This window comes from Suillus paluster (assembly GCF_016628075.1).
Source record: "Suillus paluster strain FC165 chromosome Unknown EDB91scaffold_16, whole genome shotgun sequence".
NCBI lineage: Eukaryota > Fungi > Basidiomycota > Agaricomycetes > Boletales > Suillaceae > Suillus > Suillus paluster.
In genome coordinates this window covers 49,960-77,644 of record NW_024537576.1, presented here as the reverse complement: position 1 = coordinate 77,644, position 27,685 = coordinate 49,960, and the positions used below count along the sequence as shown (strand labels likewise).

General features: G+C 46.0%; 8 protein-coding genes across 8 annotated transcripts; 4 read left to right on the top strand and 4 right to left on the bottom strand.

Annotated features, from left to right (window-relative positions):
* Positions 1–995: 995 nt before the first annotated feature.
* Positions 996–2,142, bottom strand: EDB91DRAFT_1122754 (uncharacterized protein). Its single transcript, XM_041318301.1, has 2 exons — positions 1,760–2,142; positions 996–1,708 (listed from the first exon to the last, which is right to left on the bottom strand). Exons 1-2 carry the CDS (start codon positions 2,134–2,136, stop codon positions 1,195–1,197), a joined length of 891 nt encoding a protein of 296 aa, XP_041178884.1. The 5' UTR covers positions 2,137–2,142; the 3' UTR covers positions 996–1,194.
* A 1,764-nt stretch (positions 2,143–3,906) lies between these two features.
* EDB91DRAFT_1122748 (uncharacterized protein) lies at positions 3,907–6,167 on the bottom strand. The gene is made up of 14 exons (XM_041318300.1): positions 6,092–6,167; positions 6,008–6,032; positions 5,904–5,957; positions 5,656–5,846; positions 5,570–5,601; positions 5,508–5,546; positions 5,440–5,450; positions 5,239–5,416; positions 5,043–5,187; positions 4,981–4,982; positions 4,805–4,920; positions 4,649–4,737; positions 4,460–4,594; positions 3,907–4,406 (listed from the first exon to the last, which is right to left on the bottom strand). Exons 4-14 carry the CDS (start codon positions 5,688–5,690, stop codon positions 4,064–4,066), a joined length of 1,125 nt encoding a protein of 374 aa, XP_041178883.1. The 5' UTR covers positions 5,691–5,846; positions 5,904–5,957; positions 6,008–6,032; positions 6,092–6,167; the 3' UTR covers positions 3,907–4,063.
* EDB91DRAFT_188112 (uncharacterized protein) lies at positions 5,599–7,063 on the bottom strand. Its single transcript, XM_041326368.1, has 8 exons — positions 6,719–7,063; positions 6,542–6,668; positions 6,342–6,484; positions 6,222–6,286; positions 6,092–6,168; positions 6,008–6,032; positions 5,656–5,957; positions 5,599–5,601 (listed from the first exon to the last, which is right to left on the bottom strand). The coding sequence occupies exons 1-7, from the start codon at positions 6,810–6,812 to the stop codon at positions 5,847–5,849; spliced, it is 642 nt and encodes a 213-aa protein (XP_041178882.1). The 5' UTR covers positions 6,813–7,063; the 3' UTR covers positions 5,599–5,601; positions 5,656–5,846.
* A 39-nt stretch (positions 7,064–7,102) lies between these two features.
* On the top strand, positions 7,103–8,146 carry EDB91DRAFT_1335536 (uncharacterized protein; the record flags this gene model as incomplete). The annotated part of the gene is made up of 3 exons (XM_041325499.1): positions 7,103–7,560; positions 7,695–7,898; positions 8,099–8,146. The coding sequence occupies exons 1-3, from the start codon at positions 7,279–7,281 to the stop codon at positions 8,144–8,146; spliced, it is 534 nt and encodes a 177-aa protein (XP_041178881.1). The 5' UTR covers positions 7,103–7,278.
* A 1,303-nt stretch (positions 8,147–9,449) lies between these two features.
* Positions 9,450–13,935, bottom strand: EDB91DRAFT_1246658 (uncharacterized protein; the record flags this gene model as incomplete). Its single annotated transcript, XM_041322689.1, has 13 exons — positions 9,450–9,865; positions 9,918–10,221; positions 10,279–10,778; positions 10,835–10,996; positions 11,047–11,165; positions 11,218–11,346; positions 11,402–11,790; positions 11,834–11,986; positions 12,424–12,793; positions 12,844–12,977; positions 13,026–13,442; positions 13,501–13,695; positions 13,753–13,935. The coding sequence occupies 13 exons, from the start codon at positions 13,933–13,935 to the stop codon at positions 9,450–9,452; spliced, it is 3,471 nt and encodes a 1,156-aa protein (XP_041178880.1).
* A 2,084-nt stretch (positions 13,936–16,019) lies between these two features.
* Positions 16,020–17,284, top strand: EDB91DRAFT_1080645 (uncharacterized protein; the record flags this gene model as incomplete). The annotated part of the gene is made up of 8 exons (XM_041315264.1): positions 16,020–16,274; positions 16,431–16,496; positions 16,601–16,654; positions 16,719–16,796; positions 16,861–16,929; positions 16,995–17,060; positions 17,119–17,184; positions 17,243–17,284. 8 exons carry the CDS (start codon positions 16,020–16,022, stop codon positions 17,282–17,284), a joined length of 696 nt encoding a protein of 231 aa, XP_041178879.1.
* Positions 17,285–20,190: 2,906 nt separating this feature from the next.
* On the top strand, positions 20,191–23,273 carry EDB91DRAFT_1050678 (uncharacterized protein; the record flags this gene model as incomplete). The annotated part of the gene is made up of 9 exons (XM_041313547.1): positions 20,191–20,736; positions 20,783–20,964; positions 21,021–21,207; positions 21,237–21,382; positions 21,432–21,816; positions 21,888–22,065; positions 22,119–22,230; positions 22,280–23,022; positions 23,083–23,273. Coding segments are annotated over 9 exons (2,670 nt in total), but the record flags the coding sequence as incomplete, so codon positions are not given.
* Positions 23,274–25,302: 2,029 nt separating this feature from the next.
* Positions 25,303–25,876, top strand: EDB91DRAFT_1050456 (uncharacterized protein; the record flags this gene model as incomplete). Its single annotated transcript, XM_041313534.1, has 3 exons — positions 25,303–25,417; positions 25,471–25,680; positions 25,734–25,876. The coding sequence occupies 3 exons, from the start codon at positions 25,303–25,305 to the stop codon at positions 25,874–25,876; spliced, it is 468 nt and encodes a 155-aa protein (XP_041178877.1).
* Between the last annotated feature and the right edge of the window lie 1,809 nt (positions 25,877–27,685).

Below are 27,685 nucleotides of genomic sequence, written 5' to 3'. Positions count from 1 at the left end.
CATCGGCGAGAAATCTACGAGAGGGGACAGTGATATAACTCCCCCTCTTAGCGCCGTTCGACCTTTGAGAGATGACCACACTTAGAGTGGGAACCAAGATACGAAGCTGCAGCAAAGTGTGCCATTGAAGAAGAAGAGTGGATGTCGTGAAGAGGTCATGAGGTCAGAAGAGAAAACCTAGTGAGGCGACGTTGATATGAGAGAGAACTGAATAACAATGCACATGATAAACCAAAAAAATTGGTGGGCGACGTGAAGAAATTCACGACCGAAAGAAGAAGGGTAGGAGAAGGAGGAGTGAACAGAAGGAGATGGAGGAAGGAGGAGAGGAGTGGCCCGTGGGAGAGTGGAAGTTAAGAAGAAGAAAGGCCGGGCGCTATGCGGCATGGTGGGGCTTGAGTTGAAGGTGATTCGAGGGGACATTGAGTGAAATGACCGTGGGATACAGGCCTCGAGGCAAGTGCTAGATTGTAAGTTGCTGCTGCTGACCTCGCGTAGTAGGGTTGTTGATGCTTGAATTCGGATAATCCATCCGAGTTCAATCACAAACAACCCTGGATTAGTGGATAAGCGGAGGACTGACTGGATGAATAGTAGAATGCTTGACCAGTCACAGAAGACGGCGCAGATCTATGGTGAGTAGGACTGTGGATTAGTGAGTGAGCGGAGGACTGACTGGATGAATTTGTTGGATTCAGATGTGAGTGCGACTAAGACAGATGAGAAAAATGTGCGGGAATTACCGCGACGTTCCAAAGCTTCGTCGGAGCAGCGGCAGCAAAAAAAATGCATGCATCCTCTCCTGAGAACAAGGTAAATCAAATCAAGGAGCGCATTATAGGTGGATGTACATGTACTATTCTACAGTGAATTCAATTGGGTACCGCCCTGTGCATGCCACCGCCCCCGTTTTCCCTAAGTATTGTAAGTTTATTGATCGTGTCATATATCTGGATGCATCTCCTCGAGGGATTGAGCTAAAACGACACCAGGAAGCCAAGTTACAAGATGTCTATTCCAGTGGCATCCTACCACCACTGCAGTCATTAGCAGTTGGTAAAACATGAGAGATGTGGTCTAAATCCACGAGCCAGACTGTAGTACTTGCTAACACAAGAATGCTATTGCCTGAAGGCGACCTATGATACAACACAAAATTAGTACGGAGTAAATAACAGGAATTATGAGCGAGGACTACAAGTGCGGTAAAAAACTAGTCCACGACACCACCTTGTACACGTCAGGAGGAAGGTTGCGTAAAGTGGTGAATACAAGTATGAAGGGGATAGCACGCGATATGATGTACAATGAGGGACACGTCAAGATAAACATAGACCTCAGACTCGCTAGAGTTGTTTTGCCAGTTGTCGGTATAAACAACAAGGAGGCCACCACGAAACCAAGCAAGGGTGTAATAATTATAGCGACGGTGCTCGCGCGCCATAAGACCTGTTCTTGATATGTGGGGAAGACATAGAACCAAGCGATACAATGGATGCCGCCAAAGATGGTCGCCACGTTAAATCCAACGAGCGTAAGAAGATTGCATTCCCAGCGTTCTAGGTTGATGCTGCGGATGCCATCAAACATCGGAACTCGTAATTTTCGAGGGGACATGGCATCAACGCCGACGAGGCGCAGAAGCGAGTCGACGAGTGAAAGAACAACAATCTCCGAACGCATTACGAGCTCATGGTTTTCAAAGACTCTAAGGGGGACATAATCAGCAGTGGTAGGATTTATTGAGCCATAGACGTACTCATCAAAGTAGTCCTCTGCTGGCTCAGCGGACTCGGTTGACTTCCAGTATACTGGATGAGGACATTGTATATCAAGAGGTTTATTCCACCACAGAGCATAGGTAATGAAATTGAGAACCGCAAAAGCGAGTGTCGCCGTCTCAAGTTGTGTGGTCTTGAGGTGATAAACGGCACGAGAAATGAGCTGCAGAATGAACCAAGCCACCTGAAGGATGATCAATCCTTTTGATATCATATTTCCTTTGCTACGGTCGCGGATCTGCTTTTCCGTCAGCGTAGGGGCATCAATAGATCCAGCACGTATCAGATCGAGAAGGTGATTGGGCAATAGTGTATGATAGGGCTTCCCGTCCACATAAAGCATAAAACCGCCCATCAGCGCAAAGAAGCTGTGAGTCTGAGTCCATGTGTAGTCTACCAAGGATGCACATGAGCAAGGTTTTAGGTAGTATGGTTTTAGAGAGGACGAGTCAATCTTACCTTCAGATTGCTCTGAAACACAGTTGACCTTGAACCACTCTGCTCGTTATATGGAGTTGGTAATGCGGGCATGGGTGCGGGACACTGATGGTAAGAGCCTGCGGTTGGGTGTTGTGAGGACGGGGTTGTAAGCTCCCGCATATGCGCATACTGGCTGGTGGTGCCGCGTGTAGGTGGCTTGCATTAATAGTGGCTAGCGCTGGAGTTTGGGTGTTGAACTCGTATGATGGTGCGGATGATGAGTAGTACTAGGTGGAAGAGTGCGCAAGGTTATTCCACGAAGATGCGTGAACGGACTAGAGGGATTGTAGGATGTTGTGAGATACAGGGATTGGCAGTTATAGTAGGCTTCTTGGCGAATCCCGCACAGTAACGCACCAGGGTCCAGGTTACCACTACAACTACCTATCTGTGAATCGAGCAGTAGAAAGTTAAGCAAGAACCAGTAAGTCGCACAACATTATTTGTCTCTGTTAGGATCTGAAGCTTTCGGCACAGCATTAATATTACAATCTATCATCCTGAATTCCTCTGGATTTTTTAGGCACATATCTATTAATTCGCCCGGATGATTCTCAGCTCACTCAGCTCCTGGATTTTGTTGTCAAAAAAGTCCGAGTTGCCCAAGCCTCATCACTCATGACGCCCTTGGCTAATTCGTGCTGCATCTGACACGCGTCTTCACCGAGTCATCAAGGCTGAATGAAGTACGTGTGCATGCTCCTCGCCCACCCGGCTATCAAGGTACAACGTGCAACGTACTGGACAAGGACTCGGGAGATCCGCTGGACACTCTTGCATATGGCGCTTGTGCGGACAACGTCTCTGCTGCGCAGCGAACGGTGAAATTTACCGGTCTTGTCTTACTGCGCAGTGCGTTCTAGAATCATCCTTTCGAAGCGCGTATCGATGCATCTATCAAGGACCTGGAAAGTTATACCACATATAAGTCGAGCTGTAGGTGCAACGGATGAAGAGCGTTAGCTCTTGCAGAGCCTTTTTAATTTACATCCGAGTAGCTGACAAGTTGTTCTGCAGCTTGGGTTCTAGTCAATACCAATGCTATTATGCAGCCGCTCTTTAAACATTCAAGCTAACATTCGATCCAAAGAAGTTCCACAAGGTAAGCTGTATTGCAACTTTTGGACTGTTGGAGATTATAAGCGGATGTAAAGGACAAAATTTGTGATGGGCTTGATCTTCGTCTGTAAGTCACTTGCATAGTTATTTTCTCACTTGACATCCTTGCATCGCAGCATATAATAAAAGGTTGGAAAGACATTATGTAGTGCTTCAAGAGTCCCGTCACCCTTTTGACGTTGCTCTTGAACAGTACATGGCGTCCCCAATTGGAGCTGCTGTCGGGGAAGCTCTGAGCGCTGCCGCTGACACATAAGCAAACTCTACTAAGCGGTTAGCAGAGGCAATCGACAGATTTCTACACACGCTCTGGGGAAGGTAGAGTAATCGATGATGATGGTTCCCATGACGATCAGGCCTGGTCAGACAAACTGAAGGAAAATCGATAATCTTCATGGCGTTGCTCGAATTTGTGTCTTTTGGTATGTATGGACTGTCGTTCCTGTGACCGTACTACGGCAGCATATGGCAACCTGGACGACTCTGATGCTTTTCGTAGTTTGTACCTGTCATGCCTAGGCACTCTAGTAAGTTGAAGAACGTAATGTCGATAGAAGACGAGGACAGTATATTGTAGCGCACTACTGTAGTAATACAGCCAGAATTCCAGTCATAAAAATTACAACAAATCATGCAATCATGTACTCACGCTCTGCAAATGACACCAACGAAAGAATCGAATACTAGGCCTTTTCAACTTCCCATAGTTCATCCGGTAATGAACTGACAGCAGGAATCTTTTTCCGAAGATCGGAAATTGTCACGGCGTCAATGCTATAATATTGTACGAGCTCGATGATTTTATCCAGGGCATTGCGATCCCTGCGATCGAGGAATGACAATTCCCGATCATATTGCTGAATTCCAGTATGAACTCGTCCACTGATCGGCGAGTCGTGATAGGCCTTCACCGCGAGCTTGATGACCCTGCGAGAGAGTGCCTCGCCTCCCGACACAAGGTAAAGTGTTTGCAATACGAGAGTCAAGTCGACAATGTATGAAATAAAGCGCTGTAGCACCACGCGACTGAGGAGCACATGTCAATATTCTGTTGCTGAAATATAAGTAGCGATACGTACGACACTCGGTACACGTCGCGAACCCATACGGCGAAGACGACACCTGCCGCGATCGGCACCACGATCGGAGCCGCAGGTCCGGCGAGGGCAGCCATGATGCCTGCCAGTGTACCCACCATAGATAGCCCAACAGCCCTATGAACATTCAATGGGATCAAAATTCAATCGTCGCGTAGAAGACCAGCCTACATATTCTTCTTGGGATCGACCGTAGGTCCAACATCTAGCTTATCGATCATATTTACCATAATTGTCTTGAACTCTGGGCTGTCCAAGAGCTGTGAGTGAATCACGTTAGGGTAGTACCGTGAATATGACGCAACGTAGAACATGGCAATTACTTACATGATCAGGGTCATGGAAGTTCCACACAGCAATGATATCGGTGTGAAGCACTTGTAGACAGTCCCATGCTGTACGGTTCTTGAATGCTGTGCATGATGAAAGCGCTTTCCAATACCCTGTCAGACGTGAAGGCTCAGCTTTTGCTCAGAAATCAGCAACACGAAATCGAGACTGACTTCTCTTTCCAACCCTAACGATAGGTAAATCAAGAGATAGGAATTAAGCAAGCAAGGCTTACTCGATGGAGGCATGGATTTTCAATTGAGGATTCACTCGCTGAGCGATGGAAGTCATCACCGACGCCTCGGGTGCAAGATGCCGATGGACATGGTTTTCAGTCATTCGGATCAGACTGGCCAGTGTTTCCCTATGGTCTTCGTTGGCTATGCTCATATATGTCAGAGGGATGGATCGGTCAGGATGTTGGTACCCACTTGAGATTGCAGCATGGGGTATATTAGGCATATGATGCCCTGCGAATTCCTGTAGGGGTAGGGTGCAGGTATCCTGTAGTTCAGTTTCTGCTTTGGTCTTGCTGAGTTTCTTGATGTCGTCCTGGATCAACCCCTTGACAGATGATCTATCTAGAGTGCGCTCCATACGAACGATGAGCTTGTCGAATTGGTGAAAACTACAACGACGGGAACTTTGACCAAAAGTTGAGTTATCACCTGCACGGAGCGATGGCCATCAAGTAATGCACTGTTTCCTAGCTCTCCTTCGAGCTTCAATTTTAGGAATGCTCAGTTCTTGTCTCTAGTAAACGCCCGCCTGCGCGGGGTATTTCGAAACAAAGCCTTCCGTGTATGTTGTCAGCTTGCCATATGGTCTTGTGAAGGCGGAGGCCTTACCATACAGCATGCAGCTGGTCTTTCAGATCAGGCATGGTTCTCCGACGTTCAATGAAACGTCGGACTACGTTGACGTTGACTTCTTCGCCAGGTTCGAACCCTTTGCTATCGTGGAGAACAAACCTGTCGTTCTGAGGCGAAGTGAACTCGTGGTCGATGTCAGCCTCACCCGGCTTGATATGCGAAGCGAACTATGGAGACGTTATGAGTAGCGTTCCACACGTATTGAAGTGTCGCGAGCAGCCCACCGCGTTTTCCACTCCGAATGCATGATTTATTAGAGACGATTTTCCGACGCCTGTCTATTGGACGCATGGTCAACACCGGCCTAAGATCCACGAAAACCTGATACCTTTCCGATCACCAGAATTCGGAACCTTGAGGAGCCTCTAGTTTCAGCCTGGGGGAATGGCGCGGCACGGTAATGTTGACTCACCGAGGACAAATATGAATGATTTCGTCAGTGGTTGGCTGAAGCTCCACGATATCATCGGGAGATGCAAGCTGCTCAGCCTGCTTATCTACGACTTAGCAGACGTGTTCTGATGCGAGACATGGACCCTTACCTCAGTTGATGTATTCCTGGAGAGGTCAACAACGATCTTGATTTTCTGATGAAACTTGATGTATTCTGTGTATGTGTCTGTGAGTGACCAAGGTAAGAGTTGCAATGATTACTGCTTGACCTTGTTTCTCGGGTTCTCCCCTTGCACCAGACACCCAGAACATCTCTTCCGTATCGAAGTTAACGTCTTCATGCTCGATCTTCCTTCCAAGCCATTTCTTCCACCGCACATGTAAGGAAAATAAATCCCCAAGGCAAAGCTCCCTATGATAAAAATACATAACAATTCAGATAGCGCATTCGTCCTGATGAAATTTTTACAAGGGTGGAGAAAATGTCTGTTGCAACGCCTTTCCTGCTTCGCGTTCAATTGGCCTGTGCGACTTGCCAATCCGTACTTCAGCAGATTCTACATTCTTTCCCAAATTGCTGAAATCAATAGAGACACCTGTTCGAGCGATTCAGTGGGATGGACATTTGAACTGATGTGAGAGATACCAGAGATGTTGAGAAGACGGGGAATGGTTGTAGTGTGGTGAGGATTGGCCATACTGATTCGAGTTTGGGAAAACAGGGGAAACCTCTCTACCATGAGGAAGAATCACGGCAGATGTATCAAGAGGTTAGCTCAGGTCGCGCGTCAGAAGTGAGGCATCCTCGTGAATGCCTCATGGTGCACCGAGTAGGGTATGTATTCACGGCCAAGTGATCAGAAGAGTTGTCATTATGGAGAAGGAGGGCCAAAATTGAAAACAGCCTAGAATTGGTGTTGATGATCGATGAGCCTGAAACGGTGATGCATTGATGCAAGGATAGAGCCGGGACTAAGTTGATCGATGGGCACAGGGCCGCATCGCCGATTCGTGGAGCTCTGGAGGCCGGGCGCTTTGCAAAGTTCCGAACGTTTGTAAGTAAACAGATTATGATTGGCTAATTCAGATCCCTACTAGCATCATGAATCATGATAGGGTGAACCTGCATGCAGAATTCACCCACTCCGGCCTGAGTGGTTATAAACCGTGCCGGACACTCCCCAGCTCTCTCGTTCACCTTCCTCCATGGATCGTTCAAACTTGAGACAGAAATTCGATCGCTTCCGAAGTCGCCTCATCGGAAGAGGCCATTCATCTTCCTCCGTGGATCCTTCGTTAAGACAGATCCAGAGTGTTCCTTTACCTTCCTCCGTGGATCCTGCGTTGAGACAGAAATTCGATCGCTTCCGAATTGAACGCTTCCGAATCCTCATTATAGGAAGAGCGAATGCAGGAAAGACCACCATACTCCAGAGGGTTTGCAACACACAGGAGAACCCAGAGATATACAACAGCACTGGGGAAAAGGTGCGCACGATGATACTAGTGGGAGGCTAGTGAAGATTGCTCATTGCGATCAGATCGATCCCACCATTGTGATGGCATCCAGAGAAGTAACATGTGCCCTTCTCAGGTGACAAAATGACCTGACGTGTTCTTAGTGTGGAGAGCATGATATCGAGAATGAAATGGTATTTCGAAGCAACCCAGGATTTGTCTTTCATGATTCGCGCAAGTTCGAGGCTGGTGGGCAATCCAAATTTGACACGGTGAAGGAATTTATCGCAGACCGTTCTACGAGAACCAACATGAACGGTCGCACACCTTTCAGTCTTATAGTACTGCAGAACCTGTTGATAGGACGTGTACATTGACCTGCAAAACCAGGTGTACAGGACACCGGCCGGCCCATGCACTGCCTGTATAGGCCGGCCATGCAGAACCTTGCAGGCCGATGCCTAAGACAGAACATGATATGTCTGCACTGCCTGTGTAGGCCGGCCATGCAGAACCTTGCAGGCCGATGCCTAAGACAGAACATGATATGTCTGCACTGCCTGTATAGGCCGGCCATGCAAAAACCTTGCAGGCCGATGCCTCAGACAGAAAATGATATCTCTGCACTCCCTGTATAGGCCAGTCATGCAGAACTCTTGCAGGCCAATGCCCCATAAGTAGAAAAGATATATTTTGCTGATGATGTAGGACTCCTGCAGGTTCATGCCTCATAAAGAGAATGATATTTCTATGCTCCTTATATAGGTGAAACCAGCATATCAAAGTACAGTTGTCAATCAGTACTTGAGATGTGAAATTGAAAAATGAAGTACTGTGCTTTTACAACACCTTATACAAACTCGGTTGTATTTTTCCCAGCAAGTAGTATATGTCAAAATTGCATATCTGAAGTTTCAGAGAAAAATATAAAACTGTTCACGGACAACACTCAAAACAGTGAAGGGACCTCTTTTTTGCTCATTATCACTCCATGAGACATGTGACTCATTAGCTAATCTTTGCTTATAGAACATTAGCAAAATCATTATCAGTTGCCAAATAGCAGTTCAGAGGTATTATTGAGGCCATAAAGTGAATTGTGGATGTGTGAGATGCATTTTGTAACATGGAGTGATAGTGTCTCATGGACCAATTGATAACTGTAGATCTGGCCAACCTTGCACCCTGAATATTTATGCAGGCTGTCCTAAATTCTCTAATATAAAATGAGATTCCATACAGGAGTAAGTCTAGCCAACCTCACTCATGTAACCAAAGATGTATCTCGTATGGGATAATATAAATGGTGACTGAATAAAAAATAAAAATACAGTCTACCTACACTCCTTACATGGTGACTAGGGAGGCTGGCTTAATGGGCCAATATGTTATTCATAGGGCGGCCGGCCATGGTCTACACACTGCACAGACTGGCTGGCCCAATGGAATATGTTATTCATAGGGCGGCCGGCCATGGTCTACATACTGCACAGACTGGCTGGCCCAATGGGCCAATATGTTATCAGTAGCCTGGCCGGCCATGTCCTACATAATGCACAGACTGGCTGGCCCAATGGGCCAATATGTTATCAGTAGCCCGGCCGGCCATATCCTACATAATGCACAGACTGGCTGGCCCAATGGCCCAAACAGTGTTCAGTGGCGGCCGCCCCTGCCCTGCATATAGCATAGGGTAGCTGGCCCACTGGGCCAATATAATATCAGTAGGGCGGCCAACCATGGCCTACATGCTGTACAGACTGGCTGACCAATAGGCCAATAAGTTATCAGTGGGTTGGTCATTCCCTCTGTGCATACTGCTAACATCAATGTTACTCAAAATATACATGAAAATCGAGGTGTATATGACAACAAACTGCAAGAAGGGAATTCTAAGGTATTGTGCTAATGATAATGTCTCAGTTCTTATACTTCTTTGAAGCTACTTTGTCTCTGGCAGAGCGACGAGGAGGATTAGGAGGAGCAGATGTCTTCACCTTTTTCATGACTGAATCATCCACATCTGTTGCTGGGCGTTTACCCTTCCCTTTTCCCCCAGTGTTAGTACTGCTTGCCTTCTTTGATGTGGCAGCCCTCTCCTCAGTGATCCGAGATGCCTCAGCAACCCTCTTCTCCTCAGCAACCCTCTTCTCCTCAGCAACCCTCTTCTCCTCAGCAGCCTTCTTCTCCTGAGCAACCCAAGCCTCCTCAGCCACCCTCTTTTCCTCTGCCACCCTTGCCTGCTCCACCTCCCTCCTCTCTTTCACCTGCCTTTTGTTCTCCAGATGCCTCATATGAACTTCTTCCCCCACTGTCATCTGCTTCTCATTACCATCTGGAAGCATTGCGTCCACCTTCACCTGGATTCTGGTAATTGCCTCTTCAACCTTGTCCGCTACCCTCGATGCCAAGGATGGAGCCGCCCAAATATTGAGGTACATCATCTCCAGCCTCATCTGCTTCATACTCCTGAGTGCAGCGACACTCACGAAGGAGGAGTCCAAGGCCCAGGACAACAATCATACCCCAACCACGGGATTTGATGATATAGTTGCCTAGTTCCTCCAAAGCCACAACGGATGCCTGAATATCATTGTGCATATTTTGAGGTAGATATGCCTCAGACCACATCCAAGATGCCCAGACAGGCAGATGTTGCTTTCTAGCCTTGCCCTTAGGATCTGGAGTTTGCTTTTAAAAAAGAGTCAAATTTAATGCTGTATCACAAAAGTAGTGAATTATACATACTGTGTTGGAAAGTTTTTGAACTGTGGCCAACAGATGACGGTATGATGGGAGGTTAGAGAGGGATTGAAGATAACTGACTGTGTCACCACCCATATGGAATTTCGGGCAGGAATTGGAAAGAGATGGGGTGTGGCATTCCAAGTCTTCCTCTTCGTCAGAAGAAAGATTGGCTTGGGGGGTCTTCTTCAGTACCTCGTCCTCATCCGATGATACTTCGACATATTTTTGGTTCTTCCTTGATTTTTTACTTACATCCCCCTTCTTAGCCAGTGAATCATAGAAGTCGCCTTCCTTATACCCAACAAACCGTACAATTGGTTCATTATGGTTAGCACAATATTTCCAAAGTGAAAAAATCATACTGATAGCTTCCTTCTGCAGGTGAGAAGGATCCTTGATGACGACATTCCAAGGGATACAGTCCATGTCAAGGTAATGGTCTGGATCTTGGGTAATATGACCCCAGGGGACTGCAGCCCAAGGGTTGTTTGAGATGACCGCTGTTGAATGTAAGCCGTCAGAAAAATACAGTACTTCGAAAATAGAAATGAATCACCATAAGCCTTTTGAAATACCTTTCGTACGACCTTCTGCTGGTTTTTGAGCATGAGAGATTCAAAGCCTGTTGGTAGGCAAGGATAGCCCTCATCGTCTACATCCACTGTTAAATCGGGCAACTTCTCATCTTCCTCGTCAGATTGGTCCTCAGGGTCTATGTCTGTCGCTAGATCATTAGCGATTAAATACATTACAGTATCCAAGACTTACTGTACTCGGCTTCATTCAGCCAGTCAGCAAGTCGGTCTTGCGACTCTCCAGCCCATTTCTTGTTTTCTTTGGAAGCCAGAGTAAAAGTTTTCTTTGCTGTCCTGGGACAGGATTCCCAGCTAAACCAATAGATTATTGATAGTGATGTCAATAGGAAAACATAACACTGACATGGTTGTTCCAGGCATTTTGCCCTCCCCTCGATCATGAGCTACGAGCATGACGACATGTAAACCCATAGTTCTTCCTGCCATCTTTATGAAGTCCTCCATGATTTTCTTCTGGTGTCGGCTGCTATATCTGTAGATACACATGAGTTTTTCCTAAATATAGCAATGTAGTGTTAAAAACATACCTGTCCTTGGCGTCGGAATGAGCACCTTCCTGGTTCCACTTTTCTGCCACAAGTCTGAGCTCCTCATGTACATCTGGTGACAGGGCATTGTACCAGGACCGGACCAGCTTTGTCCTTGTCCCCATGGACCTTAGGTCAGAGGTGTCACAGTGCTTCTTGTCATACTCCCCAATTCCTTCTTTGAACAATTTCTGAGCGACATCAAAAGTCGAGAATTCAGTCTTGAATGCTGCAGCATCCAGAGGCTTATCATCCTGACGGTCTTTGACCATATCTACAGTGATGATGCCTGCACCAGATGTGAGTTTATGAGCTCCCTCGATGATTTTTTGCTCAAGATCGTGGTCCTCGTCGTCCTCCAGAAAACGCAAGTAATATGTACAGATAGCCTATAAAATTAGATTAATATAGACAAAGAGACTGGAAGCTCACCTTCCGAACGTTATTGCCTGGAAGCATAGTCGAAGGATCCTTAGCCTCGTTGCTTTCAAGTATAGTATCTTTGATGTTTTTGAGGATTTGTGCCCTCTCAGCAGGGTTTCCTTTAGCTGAAACATAGGAAATCTCGTGCTCATCCAAAACAGCCTTGAATACATGTGTTCAGTCAGCCATTGTATGCAAAAATCTTGAGAATGCAGGCCGGTATAAGTTTGCAGAACGTGTAACCAGTCCCAACTCACTTGACAACAGATCAACAAACCATGTCACATGATTAAAACACGGTCACATGCTAATCATGACTTCACACAAAAATCACGTCTAAGTACATCTGGCTGACACAAAAATTCAATGACATTAGTTTATACACCAAACCTCAAGATTCACAAACACCAAACAAATCATTAATAAAACTAGTAACAGTGATCACATTGAGCAAAAGTAAGACATGAGGTAAATATTGCTGAAAAACACGTAAATCAAGCCAACTTTGAAGCCACAGGAATATCCAACCAAGTACCACCATGCTTCCTACCAGAATACAGTATGATGGACCCTGGTGGCTGAGAGAACAAGTGGCTTACATTGCAAGAGTCATTTTTGCACTCAAAAATGTAACTCTTGTCCTTGCTCCCATTGACAAAGGCAGACCACCATGAATTAGCCCAACCACATCCACTGCATTGGATAGGCAGGTGGTTGCCCCATGGACGGAACTCCAAATGAGCCCATGCAAACCTAGAGATCTTGAGGGCTCCCTCCATGACAGGTGTCAGCAGAAATACGTCAGAGTGGCGGCCAAGGTCACAGGACTGCGCAAGCATATCCTTGAATGCCAACCGAATTGGGCACCGTCCAACAAGAACCTTCTCTGTGAATGCAAGGAGCAAATGAGAGGCGAAAGATGGTTGAAAGCGAGGGGCATTGAATGCCATGGTAGCGGTCAAGTTGTGTCTATTGAAACATTAGATCAAGCATGTCAAATAATGGTCAAATACACTTACTGAAGAACGGCGTCTTGCAAGCCAAGGAATGACTCGGAGATGGTGACAACTGAGCCGCAACACAGCATCCACAGGTATGATTCCTCAGCTTGGTCGATTATACCTTGCCAGGGGTGGAGAAGAATTTCCAAGAACTAGAACAGAAGTCAATAACGGTCATGTTGAAAAAAAAGAAAACTCACATCATTGACCGGAGTGCTGACATAGGCCGTTGGATCATCATCCCCATACCCGGTAAAAGGGTCTCCGTATTGGTTGTCAGTGTGAGTGGACATGCCAATGATGACGCGCTCCCAGACAAATGATTTCCCCAAACCTTTGATCATCTGGCGCACTTGATTTCGGTAGGGGGCAAGCTTGGCATCCGTAGCGATGTCATAGTAGATCTCGAGGTATCGAATGCTGGCGCCAGAGAAGTAAGGCTTGAGGAATGTGTGAGCGAGCGCAAAAGGGCTAGCAGCTGGATGGAAGCCGATGAGGATAAGGTGGATGAAGAGGACAGGAGCAGCCGATATTTCGGCTTGCTCGGACACCTCAAGTGCGCCTTTGATGGCCAAGAACCTGTCCAACAATGGAAGGCCATTGGCGTTATAGAAACCCTGTAATCAAGTTATCTATGAGTTGTGAACAAATCAAAAGAAAATCGAAAAGACTCACAAAGTAGGTGCCACGTTGTTCCATCTTGATATGGCAACAAATACACCTGAATGAGATGTCCTCTTGCAGGACTTTAGTGAGGATGTCAGGCGGCAGCTGCAGGCACATTTTGCAGACTACTCTGGGACACAGAGCGCACATGAAGAGAGTATTCTCTTCAGAGCGCTCTGCACCGTCCCTGCAGATGATGCAAAACTGAAAGACAAAGTAGATTAGCAAATAGAAGAGAAAGAAAACACACACTAGACACACCTCATTGTGAACAAAACTCTTCTCTAAGTCGCCACCTCCCACAGGTAAGGTACCCTTGGTAGTAGACGAAGCCTTCTTGCGCTGGCCTTGTCCTCCAGAAACACGTGTTCTTGAGGCCTTGAGGAGGACGCGTGGCGCTGAGCCACCGTTTGACTTCTTGGCGGTCATCTTGGTGCGGGCCATGGCTGCTGATGAGGGAGAGCAGGCAGAAAAGTTGTAGTCAGTACACCACACCTACAAACGCCAATAAAAATGAACAAAACAAACTCACATGAGAAAAAAGACTGGCTGATTAGCAAAACAGACGCGTTGAGAATACAGATGCAGTGAGAACAGAGGACAAACTCACTTGACAAAAGAGGCGTAGACTGGCCGGTTAGCAAGACGCGTGAGAAAACAGACGCGTTGAGAACAGTGGACCACTCACAAGACGAAAGTCCTAGGTGCAGACTGGCTGGTTAGCAAAAGAGACACGTGAGAAAACAGATGCGTTGACAAAAGAGGACAAACTCACATGTCAAAAGAGACGCGTTAGCAGAAGAAGCGCCTTGAACAAAAGAGCAGGCAACAAAACACACTCAAGAGACACGTTGAGAACAAAGACGCGTTGACGAAAGACACGTGTCCAAAACCAACCAAACATGCACGTGACATCAGCCGGCAAAGTCCAAATACACAGAAATTTGGACTTGGTGAAATTCAACCGTTCTTTCTGACTGTGGCAATACCCGGTGCAAACATGAACAAATAAATACATGTACTTCAACCATGCTCACTCTATCTTTCCTTCTTGTGCGCGACATATCAACTTGTTCTGTGCCTGTCCTTTGGCTACTTGCAGACTGCAGCTGCAAGTAGTCAAAGGCAGTGCTACAGTAATTTTTCAAGCGCACTATGTGACAAAGTAAGTTTTTTTTTACATGTCCTTCACTGTACTAACTTGCTGTTTGTGATTCACAGCTGTGCTTCATGCTGGCGCACTATCAAATCCTTTTGATTTGATAGTGCGCCTTAAGGTCAGTCTCTTAGCTTACTGACAATATACTAACTTGTTCTTTGTTATTCACAGCTATGCTTGATAGCTGGCACACTATCAAAAAGGTCAGTCTCTTTTGATTACATCCACATCTGACATATGTCTTTAGGGAGCGGATTTGACTTTGGGATCTGGGGGATATTTACATGGCTATCTATGTCCCCAGGGACTGGCGGCTGTGACCTACAGCTATCTATGTCCCCAGGGACTAGCGGCTGTGACTTTGGGATCTGAGGGATTTTTTCATAGCTATCTATGTCCCCAGGGACTAGCGGCTTTGACTTTGGGATGGGACTAGCGGCTGTGACTTTGGGATCTGAGGGATTTTTTTCATAGCTATCTATGTCCCCAGGGACTAGCGGCTTTGACTTTGGGATGGGACTAGCGGCTGTGACTTTGGGATCTGAGGGATTTTTTCATAGCTATCTATGTCCCCAGGGACTGGCGGCTGTGATCTATAGCTATCTATGTCTCTAGGGACTAGCGGCTGTGACTTTGGGATCTGGGGGATTCTTTTACTAACTTGTTGACTAGCTTTTGCGCCTTCTTTGTTTGTTGATCTGGTCTTTTTCAGTTTTCAAATATACGCTGTACTAACATTGTTTCTTTGTCTAGCCTTTTATCACACTTTCTGTTTGACTGCGCCTACCCACTGGCGCCTTTACTTTTGTCTAGGTTTTGTGCCTCTCTCTTTCAGATTTTGCGCCTGCCTTGTTAAGCCCCATTTTTTCTTCTTCTTCAAGTATACCCCAGCACTAACCACATTTTTTTCTCTAGCTTTCCATAACAGTTTCTTGCTTTGTGCCTGTCTGGTTGAGCAGGTTTTTCTTCTTTCAATCATACTCTAACACTAACCGCATTTCTTTCTCTAGCTTTCTATATCATTTTTTGATTTCACCATTCCTTGGTTATTTTTCAAACTGGTAAGTGCCGGTTTAATATTCAATATCATACTGACTTCCACTACATTAGATTATTAGTTCCTGCGCATTTTACCTATATTTTGTACTCTAGGGTGCAAGGCTTGGATGGAGAGGGCCCCTCCATCCTTGTCTTGCATCACTTACATTAGTTTTTTGTCTTTGTTTGCCAACTTTGTACACTTTAGATTAGATGTGAAGCCATAGCGCAAATGTACTGCCCTTTATGGGCATTTTGATGTCATGTGATCCTTAATTCTTGCCAAAAATAATTGTCACGTGATCGTGAGAGTGCACCTCAAAGGGTAATAATGTCTAGAGATTATATCTGTCTATGGCGACTGATAGGGTGCATCATGGTCATTGTTGCGTTTTTCGCCTGGTATTCCAAAACACAAGCCCGTGCCAGTACCACCGCCATCAAAACACAAGATGTTCGCATTCGCATTGCCAGCTGTTTAGTGGTGGCGACTGATAGGGTGCATGGTGGTCATTGTTGCGTTTTTACTATTGCCACTTATACACCCATTTTCGCCCTTCTCCATATCTCAGCGCTGTCAGTAACGGTGAGTTTATTTACCAGGACTATCTATACCCTATGCTTCACTTACTGCATTATCATCCATATGTTGTTATTTACCAGGACTATCTATACCCTATGCTTCACTTACTGCATTATCATCCATATGTTGTTATTTACCAGGACTATCTATACCCTACAGCATCATTACTTGTTTCTCAAGGAAACTCCGGGAGCATGCCTAGCCCAAGACGTCGGATTTGGTAATGTTTTACGGTCAAAGATCAAGTCTTCTAACCATCAAAGATTAAGTCTTTTAATTAGCTTAAATCTTGACTTTCACCTTCATTCACTCTACCAACACCACCATAGCAAGTCATGGACTACGTCAACCTCCAGAACGAAGATGAGATGCTTATTGACGAAGTGAGTAGTCAATTAGCTTAAATCTTGACTTTCACCTTCATTCACTCTACCAACACCACCATAGCAAGTCATGGACTTCGTCAACCTCCAGAATGAAGATGAGATGCTTATTGACGAACATGAATCCCAAATCACTAAAACAGTGAGTAGCGTATATCTTGTATTCATTTATATTTACACTTCATTCCTTCTTTCACACTACATAGGGAGAGATGGACGACGTCAGCCTCAATGACGAAGAGGCGATCCTCGTTGACCAAGACGACTCAAACAATGTGAGTTTATTATATTATATTTTGCTCCTATATATTGACACTGTACTCCTCCTACACTATCATAGGATATGGACGTCGACAGCCTTGACGAGGAGGATGTGATGCTTATTGACCAAGACGATTCAAACAATGTGAGTTTATTATATTATATTTTGCTGCTATATATTGACACTTTTTACACCATCATAGGATATGGACGTCGACAACCTTGATGAGGAAGATGTGATGATTATTGACCAAGATGACTCAAACAATGTGAGTTTATTATATTATATCTTGCTGCTATATATTGACACTTTCTACACTATCATAGGATATGGACGTCGATGAGGAGGATGTGATGCTTATTGACTAAGACAACAAAAACAATGTGAGTTTATTATATTATATTTTGCTGCTATATATTGACACTACACTCTCCTTCTACACGATCATAGGGAGATATGGACGTCTTCAGCCTTGATGAAGATGATGTCATGAATATCGACGAGGATGAGATTCTGGTATAGGAAGGCATTTGGATGTAAACAGTATGTGATTTGCGGATTTATCATTTACCAGGGAATCTGGAGATACCCCTGAATGTAAACATTGTACTACTATCATAGCTATCATACAACCACTTCTTTTTTTTTTCTGAGTTGTAGGTACCCTGTCATTGCGTTCGCATTGCCGGCTGTTTGGTGATGGTGACTGATAGGGTGCATCGTGGTCATTGTGGTGTTTGTTCTGTCGCCACTTATACACTCATTTTCAGCCGTCTCGATGACGCCACTAACATATACACTTTCATCGCTGTTGGTCACCATCAGTAGCGGTGCCTTTATTTACCAGGACTATCTATACCCTACAGTATCATTACTTGGCCCAGTGTCATTCTGGGACCATGCTTCACTTACTGCATTATCGAGGCATTCAATGCCCCTCACTTTCAACCATCTTTCGCCTCTCATTTGCTCCTCGCATTCACAGAGAAGGTTCTCGTTGGACGGTGCCCAATTCGGTCGGCGTTCAAGGATATGCTTGTGCAGTCCTGTGACCTTGGCCACCACTCTGACATATTTCTGCTGATACCCGAACATCTTGTCAAATATGCCTTAATTAGCAATAATTAGCCTAATCATGTTTATTTATAGACTCATTAATTACATCACAACTAAGTTTCAAGTCCGTGAGAACTTTGGTTCATTTTCTTTTTTACATCCACCATGGAAGAGAACCTGAAGAGCCAGGCATCTGAAGTAAGGGAAGCTCTGAGTAGCAGGATCAGCAAGATACTTGGGAATTCATCTGAAATGGGTGTCCTGAAAGATGGGCAAGTGGTAACTAAGCTGTTGCATAAAGCTAGGTATCTATGGTGGATCATCAATTTTAGCTGAATTCTAATTGATTAATCTTTTAGAATGAGAATATCAGTGCACCTCCAGATTTGCTTGGCAACGCCGGATCACACTACATTTACCAATACATCAATTTTGGAATATGAAATTGATTGGGCCGCACTAACTATTGCCCATGCAATGGTCAATCCCAGTGAGTGTCCCCAAATATTTCTAATTGTCATGAATTCTTAAGCAGAAGTATAGTCAATGTTGATTGGGATGTGGATCGATATGCTGACAGGGTCAAGTTGTCACCACCGAATCGGGATGGGTCAGCAACCTCTGAGCCGGAAAGGCTAAAGAAGTACTTCTCTGAGGCAGTGCTCGGCAAAATTTCAACTCCAGCCACCATTGTAGACAGGCATGGCAGAATTTTGATGGTTTACCTGCCCAATATTTTGTCACCTGCTCGCCTGGTATGTTTCTGGATGGGATTTTCCCTCAGGGACTGATTGATTAATTAGGAGTACATTAACAATGCCACCTCAGGCTTACGAAATTCTCTTCTTGATACCCTGCCGCCCATTTCGGATCAAAAAAAGAGTTGGAGAGATGATGGCTTTGTGGTGCCAGAGGGAGGGGGTGAATTTGGGGCTGGTAGGATTACTGTGTCACCTGCATATTTCATGCAAAGACAAGAGGTATTGTATTTTCAGTGCTGAATTTTCCCAGTTCTCACTTGGTTATTAGCGATTGATAGATCCTCTCGTAACGTCGGAGTCTTACAACTCAAAGGAGGTCCAAAAATGGCTAGAAGCTTTAACAACATCAGAACTTCTATGGAACTCCATTACTGCAGCAGTGGCACCAGAACTTTTTGAATCAGGCACCTCTGCATTTTCCAAGGTTGTCAAGGAGGTTCGGCGGCGAAAAAATAATTCGGCTCCAGTGGATTCTTGGCCCTCTATCTTTTCAGGGTTGGAAATCATTGCCAACCGAACAACCTTCAGCCACAGAGATCCTGGTGGATCTCCTTCACTTTTTGATCTTCTAGTCAGTTTAGGTCGGAACCATCATGCAACTCTTTCTTTGGCCGATGTTCATGCAGAGCTAGACTATTCCCCTGGTGCAATGGTCTACATCGCCGGTAGGGTACTGGAGCACTCTGTGGGTCCTTGGATTAATGGAGAAAGAATTGTGGTTGCCCATTTTATGAAGGATGCTGTGCATGATAGAGTTAAAGTGCCAAGGCCAAGTTTTCCTTTGCAGAGGAACTTTTTAGAGTTGGTAGGGAGGAAACCCAAACCCGCGGGTTGGAGAGCCAATAAATTACAAATATAGTTAGGATAGGAACAGGACTGTTTTGGGGTGTGTGGGCGGTGGTGGTGGTGGACTGCCTGGATAATGTCAATGTTCTTGTTGTTTTGTCCCCTTTGACAGACTCTCGATTTCATGAGCTTGCAAATCACACCAAGGAATAGAAACAGGGTCAGAGTCCAGCCATCTTCATCTGGAACTCGCCCATCAAAGAGAAAAAGAGGGGCTTATAAATATGCATATATCCCTTCAAAAACTCGGAGGGGAAAAGATTCGTGGAAAGAAGCTAATGCTTCATTTGTCTATGAGGACTCTGATAGTGAGATAGAAGTGGTTTCACCATCAAAACAAATCAGGCATCACCATATTGAAGATCATATACCGCTGGAATACAACACAGAGGTTCATGGTGATTTTTGGATGGGAGGGAAAAGAAAAACAAAAGTGAGTTTGTTGAATTTTGGAGTCTCAAGTTTTTAAAAAAAATCATGTGCAGGCCCAAAATGATTTCCTTTGAGATTATTTGCCTTGGCGCACTGAATATCTTTCAGTGTTATTGGAGTTAGAGCAGCTGGTGAACAATGGGAAATGCGAAGATTGTGGAGAAGGAGAGGGGTTGATCCGGTGTTTGTCTTGCTCAGGAACACATGCTTGGTGTTCTTCTTGTGTTCTTAAAGCTCATCAACACAACCCCTTCCACAACCTTCAACTCTGGAATGGCAGGTTCTACGAGACTACTACCCTGCAGGCTCAAGGGTATATAATGTATCTTGGCCATGGGGGGGAACCTTGCCCCAATCTCTCACATCAGCCAGACCCATCTCCCTGGGAAGATCTTGGGTCCATGGAAGATGTGTTTGCACAGGAGGAGGGGGATACAATTAATGACACGCAGTCAGGAGTATCTAACCTGGTCATTGTACACTCTACTGGTGTTTACTCACACAGTGTATCATGGTGCTGGTGTCCTGGAGCTGAGAAGGCACATCATCTCCATCTCATGAAAGCAAGGTTATTTCCTGCCAGTATCACTCGCCCTCAATCTGCTTTCACATTCGATGTCCTGGATAACTTCCTCATAGACACTTTGGAGTGCAAGACTTCAGCCATGAGTTTCTATCAAAAGCTCCGTCGGTTCACAAACAATGCTTTCCCTGATAAAATACCAGTGAGTAATTTTATATGATTGTGTGCCCTGCTGATAGGACAAAAAGGATCGATACCGTGAGCTTATGCGAGTGTCACGTATATGGTGGGATTTGGTCAATAGAAAAAGGTTCGGGTTTGGACATGACACGGAACGGTCCCCTGGTCCAGGGGATTTAGCCCTTTATTGCCCAGCATGTTCACAACCTGGAATCAACTTGCCAACGTCTTGGAGATATGACTATGAAGAGTAAGCTGACTCATAACTATTGCAGTAGTATGTCACTCATTATTGGTCTGTGGTAGGTGGTTAGTTATGCGAAGATATGTGGTCGATGGAAATTTCACAGCACAACATATGAAAATGAAAATTCCGGAAGACGATGTTTCTCTAGCAGATGGAAAGGGATACATGGTAACAGAGGGACCTTATCAAGCTCACATCCATGATTCTGTAGAAGAGAAAGAGGCAAGTGATGATTTTGAACGATTGGTTACTCCTGACTTATAATATTTTTGAAGAAATCCACTTGCAGCAATCATCGGGCAGTGAATGCAACAAACATCCAAAGAAGCAACCTTAGAGCTACAGGGGTTGGGGCAACAGCATGTGCCAGGCATGGATGCTTTGTTCCTCACGCAGTGGTGGACTTTCAAAAGGGAGAGCAGTCTGTAATTGTTTTGTTGTTTCAGACAATGGACTGACCCTGTAGTCAGGCACATGAACATGGACTATTCCATTTGCAATGCGGTTAAATATACACCCGAACATATTGGCAGTACGCTCATCATCTATGATGTTGCATGTCAGTGGAGTATTCACTTTGCTGAACGGGTGGACCAAAGCTATCATCTGTCCCTTCCCGAGGGGACCGAAATATTACCTGCAGTTGGCAAGTTTCATTTGAGTGCACATAAGCTTCAATGCTTTCCTAGGTTCAGCCTGAATTTTATGACCAGAGCCGGGCATATTGATGGGGAAATATTGGAGACGCTCTGGGCTCCTTTCAACAAGATTTCCCCTACTGCAAGATCCATGTCTTTGGCTCACCGAAAGGAAGTTTTGGATGACCATATGCGGGATTCCAATTGGAAGAAGCTGGTTGGCATTGGCAAGTCCAATTTATTCTGGTTTCTGTTACTTCGCCTGACATAAACTTGGCAAAAGTCAAGTCATTACTCAAAAAGTATCGTCAAGCCCTACAGGGTGTTAGTGACACTCAGGGTCCATATGAGGAATTAACCAAATTGCTTGACTTGGATGATGTTCAGGAGTGGAAAAAGGCAGCCGAAAAAGCGGCTCAGGACCGTGGAGAGCTTCTTGACATCTATCAGCTTAAAATGGACAAAGGTAGGTCTTACATTGTGGACATTGATTTTGCCCTGATGGAAAATAATTCAAAGCACCCTCTATGGCTGAAATACGTCTCAGATTGACTGAAAATGAACTATCTGCTAATGGTAGGACTGGGTCTGTTGCATGGTTGATTGAGGGTATAAATATAGAAAATTCTCAGTAAGGTATTTTAACTTTGGGATTGGATTGACTTAAATTGTGTTACTAGAGATGCCTTGAGATTGTCTATAAGGCAGCTGCCCCAGGATCCGACTGCTTCTCAGAGAACTGCGATTGAAGAAAAAAGGCAAAAGCTCATGGCACGGATTATTAAGTTCCATGAGGCTGCAGAGGTCATGACTAATGGTATGGAATTGAAGGGAGGTGAAGGAGCGCCACTGGACAACCCTGAACTGTGCCTGGAGGAGGCTGACATATCCAATATGGAAGATCCAGAGGAAGAGGACATTTTGGACTTTGATGGTAATATTGACTCACCTGCAGAAGTCACCGAGATTTGGATGCCATCATGGGCAACCTCTGGTCACATCATGGATGATGCCATCTTGGCATTACGTCAAGAAGAACTCGAGCTTCGGAAGGGCCAAGCAAACGACTGCCTGGAAAAGCTTTGTCAAGCCCTGGGTGATAGATCAGTTGTCTTTCGGGAGAAAATACACTCCAACAAATCAGTCCATCACCAGGGCACTAGATCTAAAAAGGAACTTCAAACGATAACTCTCTCCATCAACAGACATGCAAGAGGCTACAGCCGGGCAAGGGCTGCAATGCTCCGCCTAGGGGCTGACTCTGATACAGTGGCAGTGTATCAACCCCTAAAGCCTCAGGACCTAGTGGTGAGCAAAGAAGTCACAGAAGAAAACAGACATGGGCAGGGTTCAGATAAATTGGCTTGGTTTTGGAGGATCAACAATGCAGAGGACAGTCAGAAGAACGTATGGATGAATGAGTGTAAGTTTCATTGTGATCTGTTTTTTATCAAGTGAATTAGCTTATATTCCCCATTTCCAGTTTATCGTGTGAATTGGTTGAAAGCTAAAGCAAGGTACGACCGTTGGTCAGAAGAACTGAAATTGGTACAACATGAAATGTTTTGGACCATATCCTGGTTTTGGACACAGGAGGAGAGGTGGAGAGTTTGGGCAGATGAAAGCATCAAGAATGGGAATAGGGCATATGCTGAGAGGCAGGCATCTATGTGAGCAGAATTTTCAGCTCAGGGCCTCAAGAATTTTGAAGGAAAATTACTTATAACAAGTTGATAGTTCACGAGTTGATAAGCTAATGTAATGTTGATCTTCCTGACTTGTAAAAAAAGTGTGATGTGAGTATTCAGAATGTAAACAGATTCTGGCCTAGTAGGCCTGCCCAGCTCTGTGGTATGTGGGCTGTGGCCGGCCGCCCCATGAATGATTTTTTGCTGGGCCAGCCCCCCCTTACTGTCTGCAGGAAGGGGCCGGCCAGCATCATGTGGGCATCTGGCCCAGCAGGCCTGTCCATTTCTGTAGTATGTGGTATGTGGCCGGCCGGCCTAGGAATGAATTCATGCTTGGCCAGCCTCCCTTTGCAGCCTGCATAGATGGGCCGGCCGGCGGGCTTTGGGCATCTGGCCCAGTGGCCTGCCCACCCCCTGCAGTATGTGGAGAGTGACCGGCCAGCCTCAGAATAAATTCTTGCTGGGCCAGCCTCCATGTGCAAACCGCAGGCCATGGCCGGCCGATGTGCTGTGGGCATCTGGCCCAGTAGGCCTGCCCACCCCTGCAGTATGTGGAGAGTGGCCAGCCGGCCTAGGAATAAATTCTTGCTGGGCCAGCCTCCATGTGCAACCTGCAGGTCAGGCCGGCCGATGTGCTTTGGGCATCTGGTCCAGTGGCCTGCCCACCCCTGCAGTATGTGGGAGGTGGCCGGCCGCCCTAGAAGTGGAACTTGACTTAGTGTGGTTAAGTGTGATGATAAGGGGTACTCCATAAATGTGTTAGATAATGAGTGTATAACCCACTGGAGCTTTACTGAGTGGTTGGGTCAGAATGGGGAGGGGGTGTACTCTATACATCAATTGTAAGGGCAAAGGTGCCAGTCTCCAACTCTCCTTTGTGGTCAATTCTGTGGACAGATAAAAGACAAAAGTACTGAGCAAGTATGTCCCAAGAGTCCACAAATTGACTCTAGCACATGCAATTCTGATGGAATCCTTATGTATGTTTTATTTAGGTTCCCCCCAACATAATACACAGTGCCATATTTTTGTTTTGAAGAAAATCCAAGTAGATCTCTTCCCATGGCCAACTTATTGGTGCTGGAGGCTAGTTTTGTGGTTGGCTCTAAAGGTCAGATCACCACATAAAGTTCTGGAATGCAGTATGCAGAAGTAAATGAATGTGTCATAAGCTATAAATTGAGCACACTACACACCCACTCCAATAAATATCTCTCCAAATGTACTGAAATTTGCTTCAAAATGACAACTTTAAAATCTATGAATACTATTGTCAAATTTGTTATGTGTCCTACTAGCTCTTGTCTCACATGTATGCCAGCAGTATGTCCCATCCATGCAGACCATAAAAGGAGGCTGACCCAGTAAGAATTCATTCCTAGGCCGGCCGGCCACACTCCACATACTGCAGGGGTGGGCAGGCCACTGGACCAGATGCCCAAAGCACATCGGCCGGCCATGACCTGCAGGTTGCACATGGAGGCTGGCCCAGCAAGAATTTATTCCTAGGCCGGCCGGCCACTCTCCACATACTGCAGGGGTGGGCAGGCCACTGGGCCAGATGCCCAAAGCCTGCCAGCCGGCCCCTTCCTGCAGACAGTAAGGGGGGACTGGCCTACTCAGCCAGATATGAGAAGCAAACCGGCCGTCCCCTTCCCACAGACTGCTACTGTGGGCTGGCCTACTGTGCCAGAAACCAGCAGCATGCCGGCCGGTCACCCCATACAGCCTGCATGACCAGGCCTACCCACATGTCAACCACAGCCTGGATATGTATATAGGTAGTCTGTATCACCGGCCTACACAGATACTGCAGAGATATCATTCTGTATATAGGACACCGGCCTGCCAGGGTTCTGCATGACCGGCCTATACAGGCAGTGCATGGGCCGGCCGGTGTCCTGTACACCTGGTTTTGCAGGTCAATGTACACGTCCTATCAACAGGTTCTGCAGTACATATGACTGAAGGGTCTGAGGGTCAAATCCATGCCATATGGTAATTGTAATTTATCGATGATAACATGCGTTAGCTTACTTCTTTGGCATAGGTATTGCATACCCTTGGACGAGGATAGCAGGTCCTTTACCCAAGCAGAAAAGAAATTTTTCTCGTGCGACACTGGTGGTGGTAAGTTTTCGTACCTGACCATTGTAAGTGATCGAGTGATTCGCAGTCCACAGTCCCAGTTATAGTAGTATTCACAAAATTCGATGCCTTGTATGACGTCGAATATGCACAACTGAGAAGCGATGAAGGCTTATCTTGGGAAGATGCTCAAGAACTGGCCCCAAAGCGCGCCGAAGAGTCATTTGCGAACGGGCCGCAATTAAAGTTTCTATACAATGTCGAGGACATCGGGTGGCCTCCCAAATGCCATGTATGCCTCCCTAGTAAGCCGGTTAATCATGATACATGATAACTGTTGATCTACACGCGACATCAGACATGGACAAGGATGGTGCAGACTGCGGGCCACTCATCGAGCGCACAGCTGAAACCTTGGACGACGAAGCACTCAAGCAGCTGTTCATCTCAACTCAGCAGACGAACTTGGAGCTCTGCATGAAATATGCAGTCGAAGTGTAGCTACCTAGGTTCTCATTTACCTGTGGCGAGTATTAACGACCGAATTTGTGCAGAACACTCGCGGAACTTGTCGAATCTGCTCAGGCAATCCCGTCTCGCATATCTGCGGGTCATGTAGATGAAATTGGTAAGTTGTGTGCCTGGTTTCCACACATTAATGTGAGATTCTTGTAATATCCAAAAATTGCTCTCATTCATGTTGGGCGGTTGCTTGCAGACAGTATGTCTATTTATACTCTCTGGCGTGTCGTCCGAATTGATGATCCATTGACAGGACGTGAGCATGTTGATCTTCTGTTGAGTTCGAGCCCTGCTCACCACTGACATTGCGGATCCGTTCACAGCCAGTGAGTGTGTCGATCCTCCATCGAATTCGAGCCATGCTGACCGAACACATTGCCTATCCGTTGACAGAAAGTCAGCATATTGATCCTCCACTGAGCTCGAGCATTTCTGACTGACGACATTGTCGATGCTCGTTGACAGCTTGTGAGTCTTTATCGGCCGTCAAACTCAAACCTCGCTGACCGAAGAAATTGCCGATCTTTTGACAGTATGTGAGTGTGTTCTTCGTCTACTAACATCAAGCCTTGCTCACCGATGGGACTTGCCGACCAATTGATAGGATGTGGGTGTGCTGATCGTGCGTGAAGCTCGAGCCTTGCTAACCGAACACATTGCCGACCTGTTCATAGGATGTTAGTTTGTTCTTACTCCGTAAAGCTCGAGGCTTACTCACTAACGACATGGCTCATCCGTTGGCAGAATGTGAGTGCGCTGATCCTTCCTCAACATCGAGGCTTCCTCACAATCAAATCTCGTATCCACTGACAGCGAGTGAGTGTGTTAATTATCCGTCCACTGGAACATTTCTGACCAAAGACACCCAACCACTGACAGGACGTGAGTCCATTCATCCTCCATCAACGACGACCTTACTCACACATGACATCACACATCCGTTCACAGATAGTGAGTGTCCATGGAGCTCGAGACTTCCTCACCGATGATGTTGCTGATCCGTCGACAGGCCGTGAGTGTGTCCGTCCTGCACCAAGCTCGAGCCTTCTTGACCGTAGTGGTTGCCAATCTGTCGACAGGTTGTGAGTCTGCATCCTCTATCGAGCTCGAGCCGACCTGACCGAATTCATTGTTGATCTATTATCAGGGTGTGAGTGTGTTCATCCTTCGTCGACGTCGAGCCTTGCTCACCGATGACACTGCCCTGTTGACAGGCTGTAAGTGTGTCGATCGTCCATCGAACTCAAGCCTTGCTGACCGAAGAGTTTGCCGATCTGTTGACAGGTTGTGAGTGTGGTCATCCCTCATTGACCTAGAACCTTACTCATGAATGAAATGACTGGTCTTTGACAGCGAGTGAGTGCATTGGCCCTCTGTCCGAACTTGAGCATTGCTGACAGAATAAATGGCCATTGGCGAATCTGTTGACAGAAGGTAAGTGTGTTCGTCTTCCTTCAACATTAAGCTTTGGTCTCAAATGCACTTGCTGACCCATTCATAGGATGTGAGCGTGTTAATCCTTTGTTGACCTTGACCCTTGCTCATCAATGAAATCGGTCATGAATCGGTAGCTTGTCAGTGTTTCAATCCACCATCAACCTCGACCCTTGCTGACTCTGTTGACAGGATGTGAGCATCTGAACACCGGATATGTTGAGTCCTGCTGACCGAAGCCATTCCCCATCCATTCACAGCTCGTGAGTGTGCTGATCCTCTGTGGTGCTCGACCCTTGCTGACCAAAGCTATTCCCCATCCATTCACAGTGGGTGAGTGTGCTGATCCTCTGT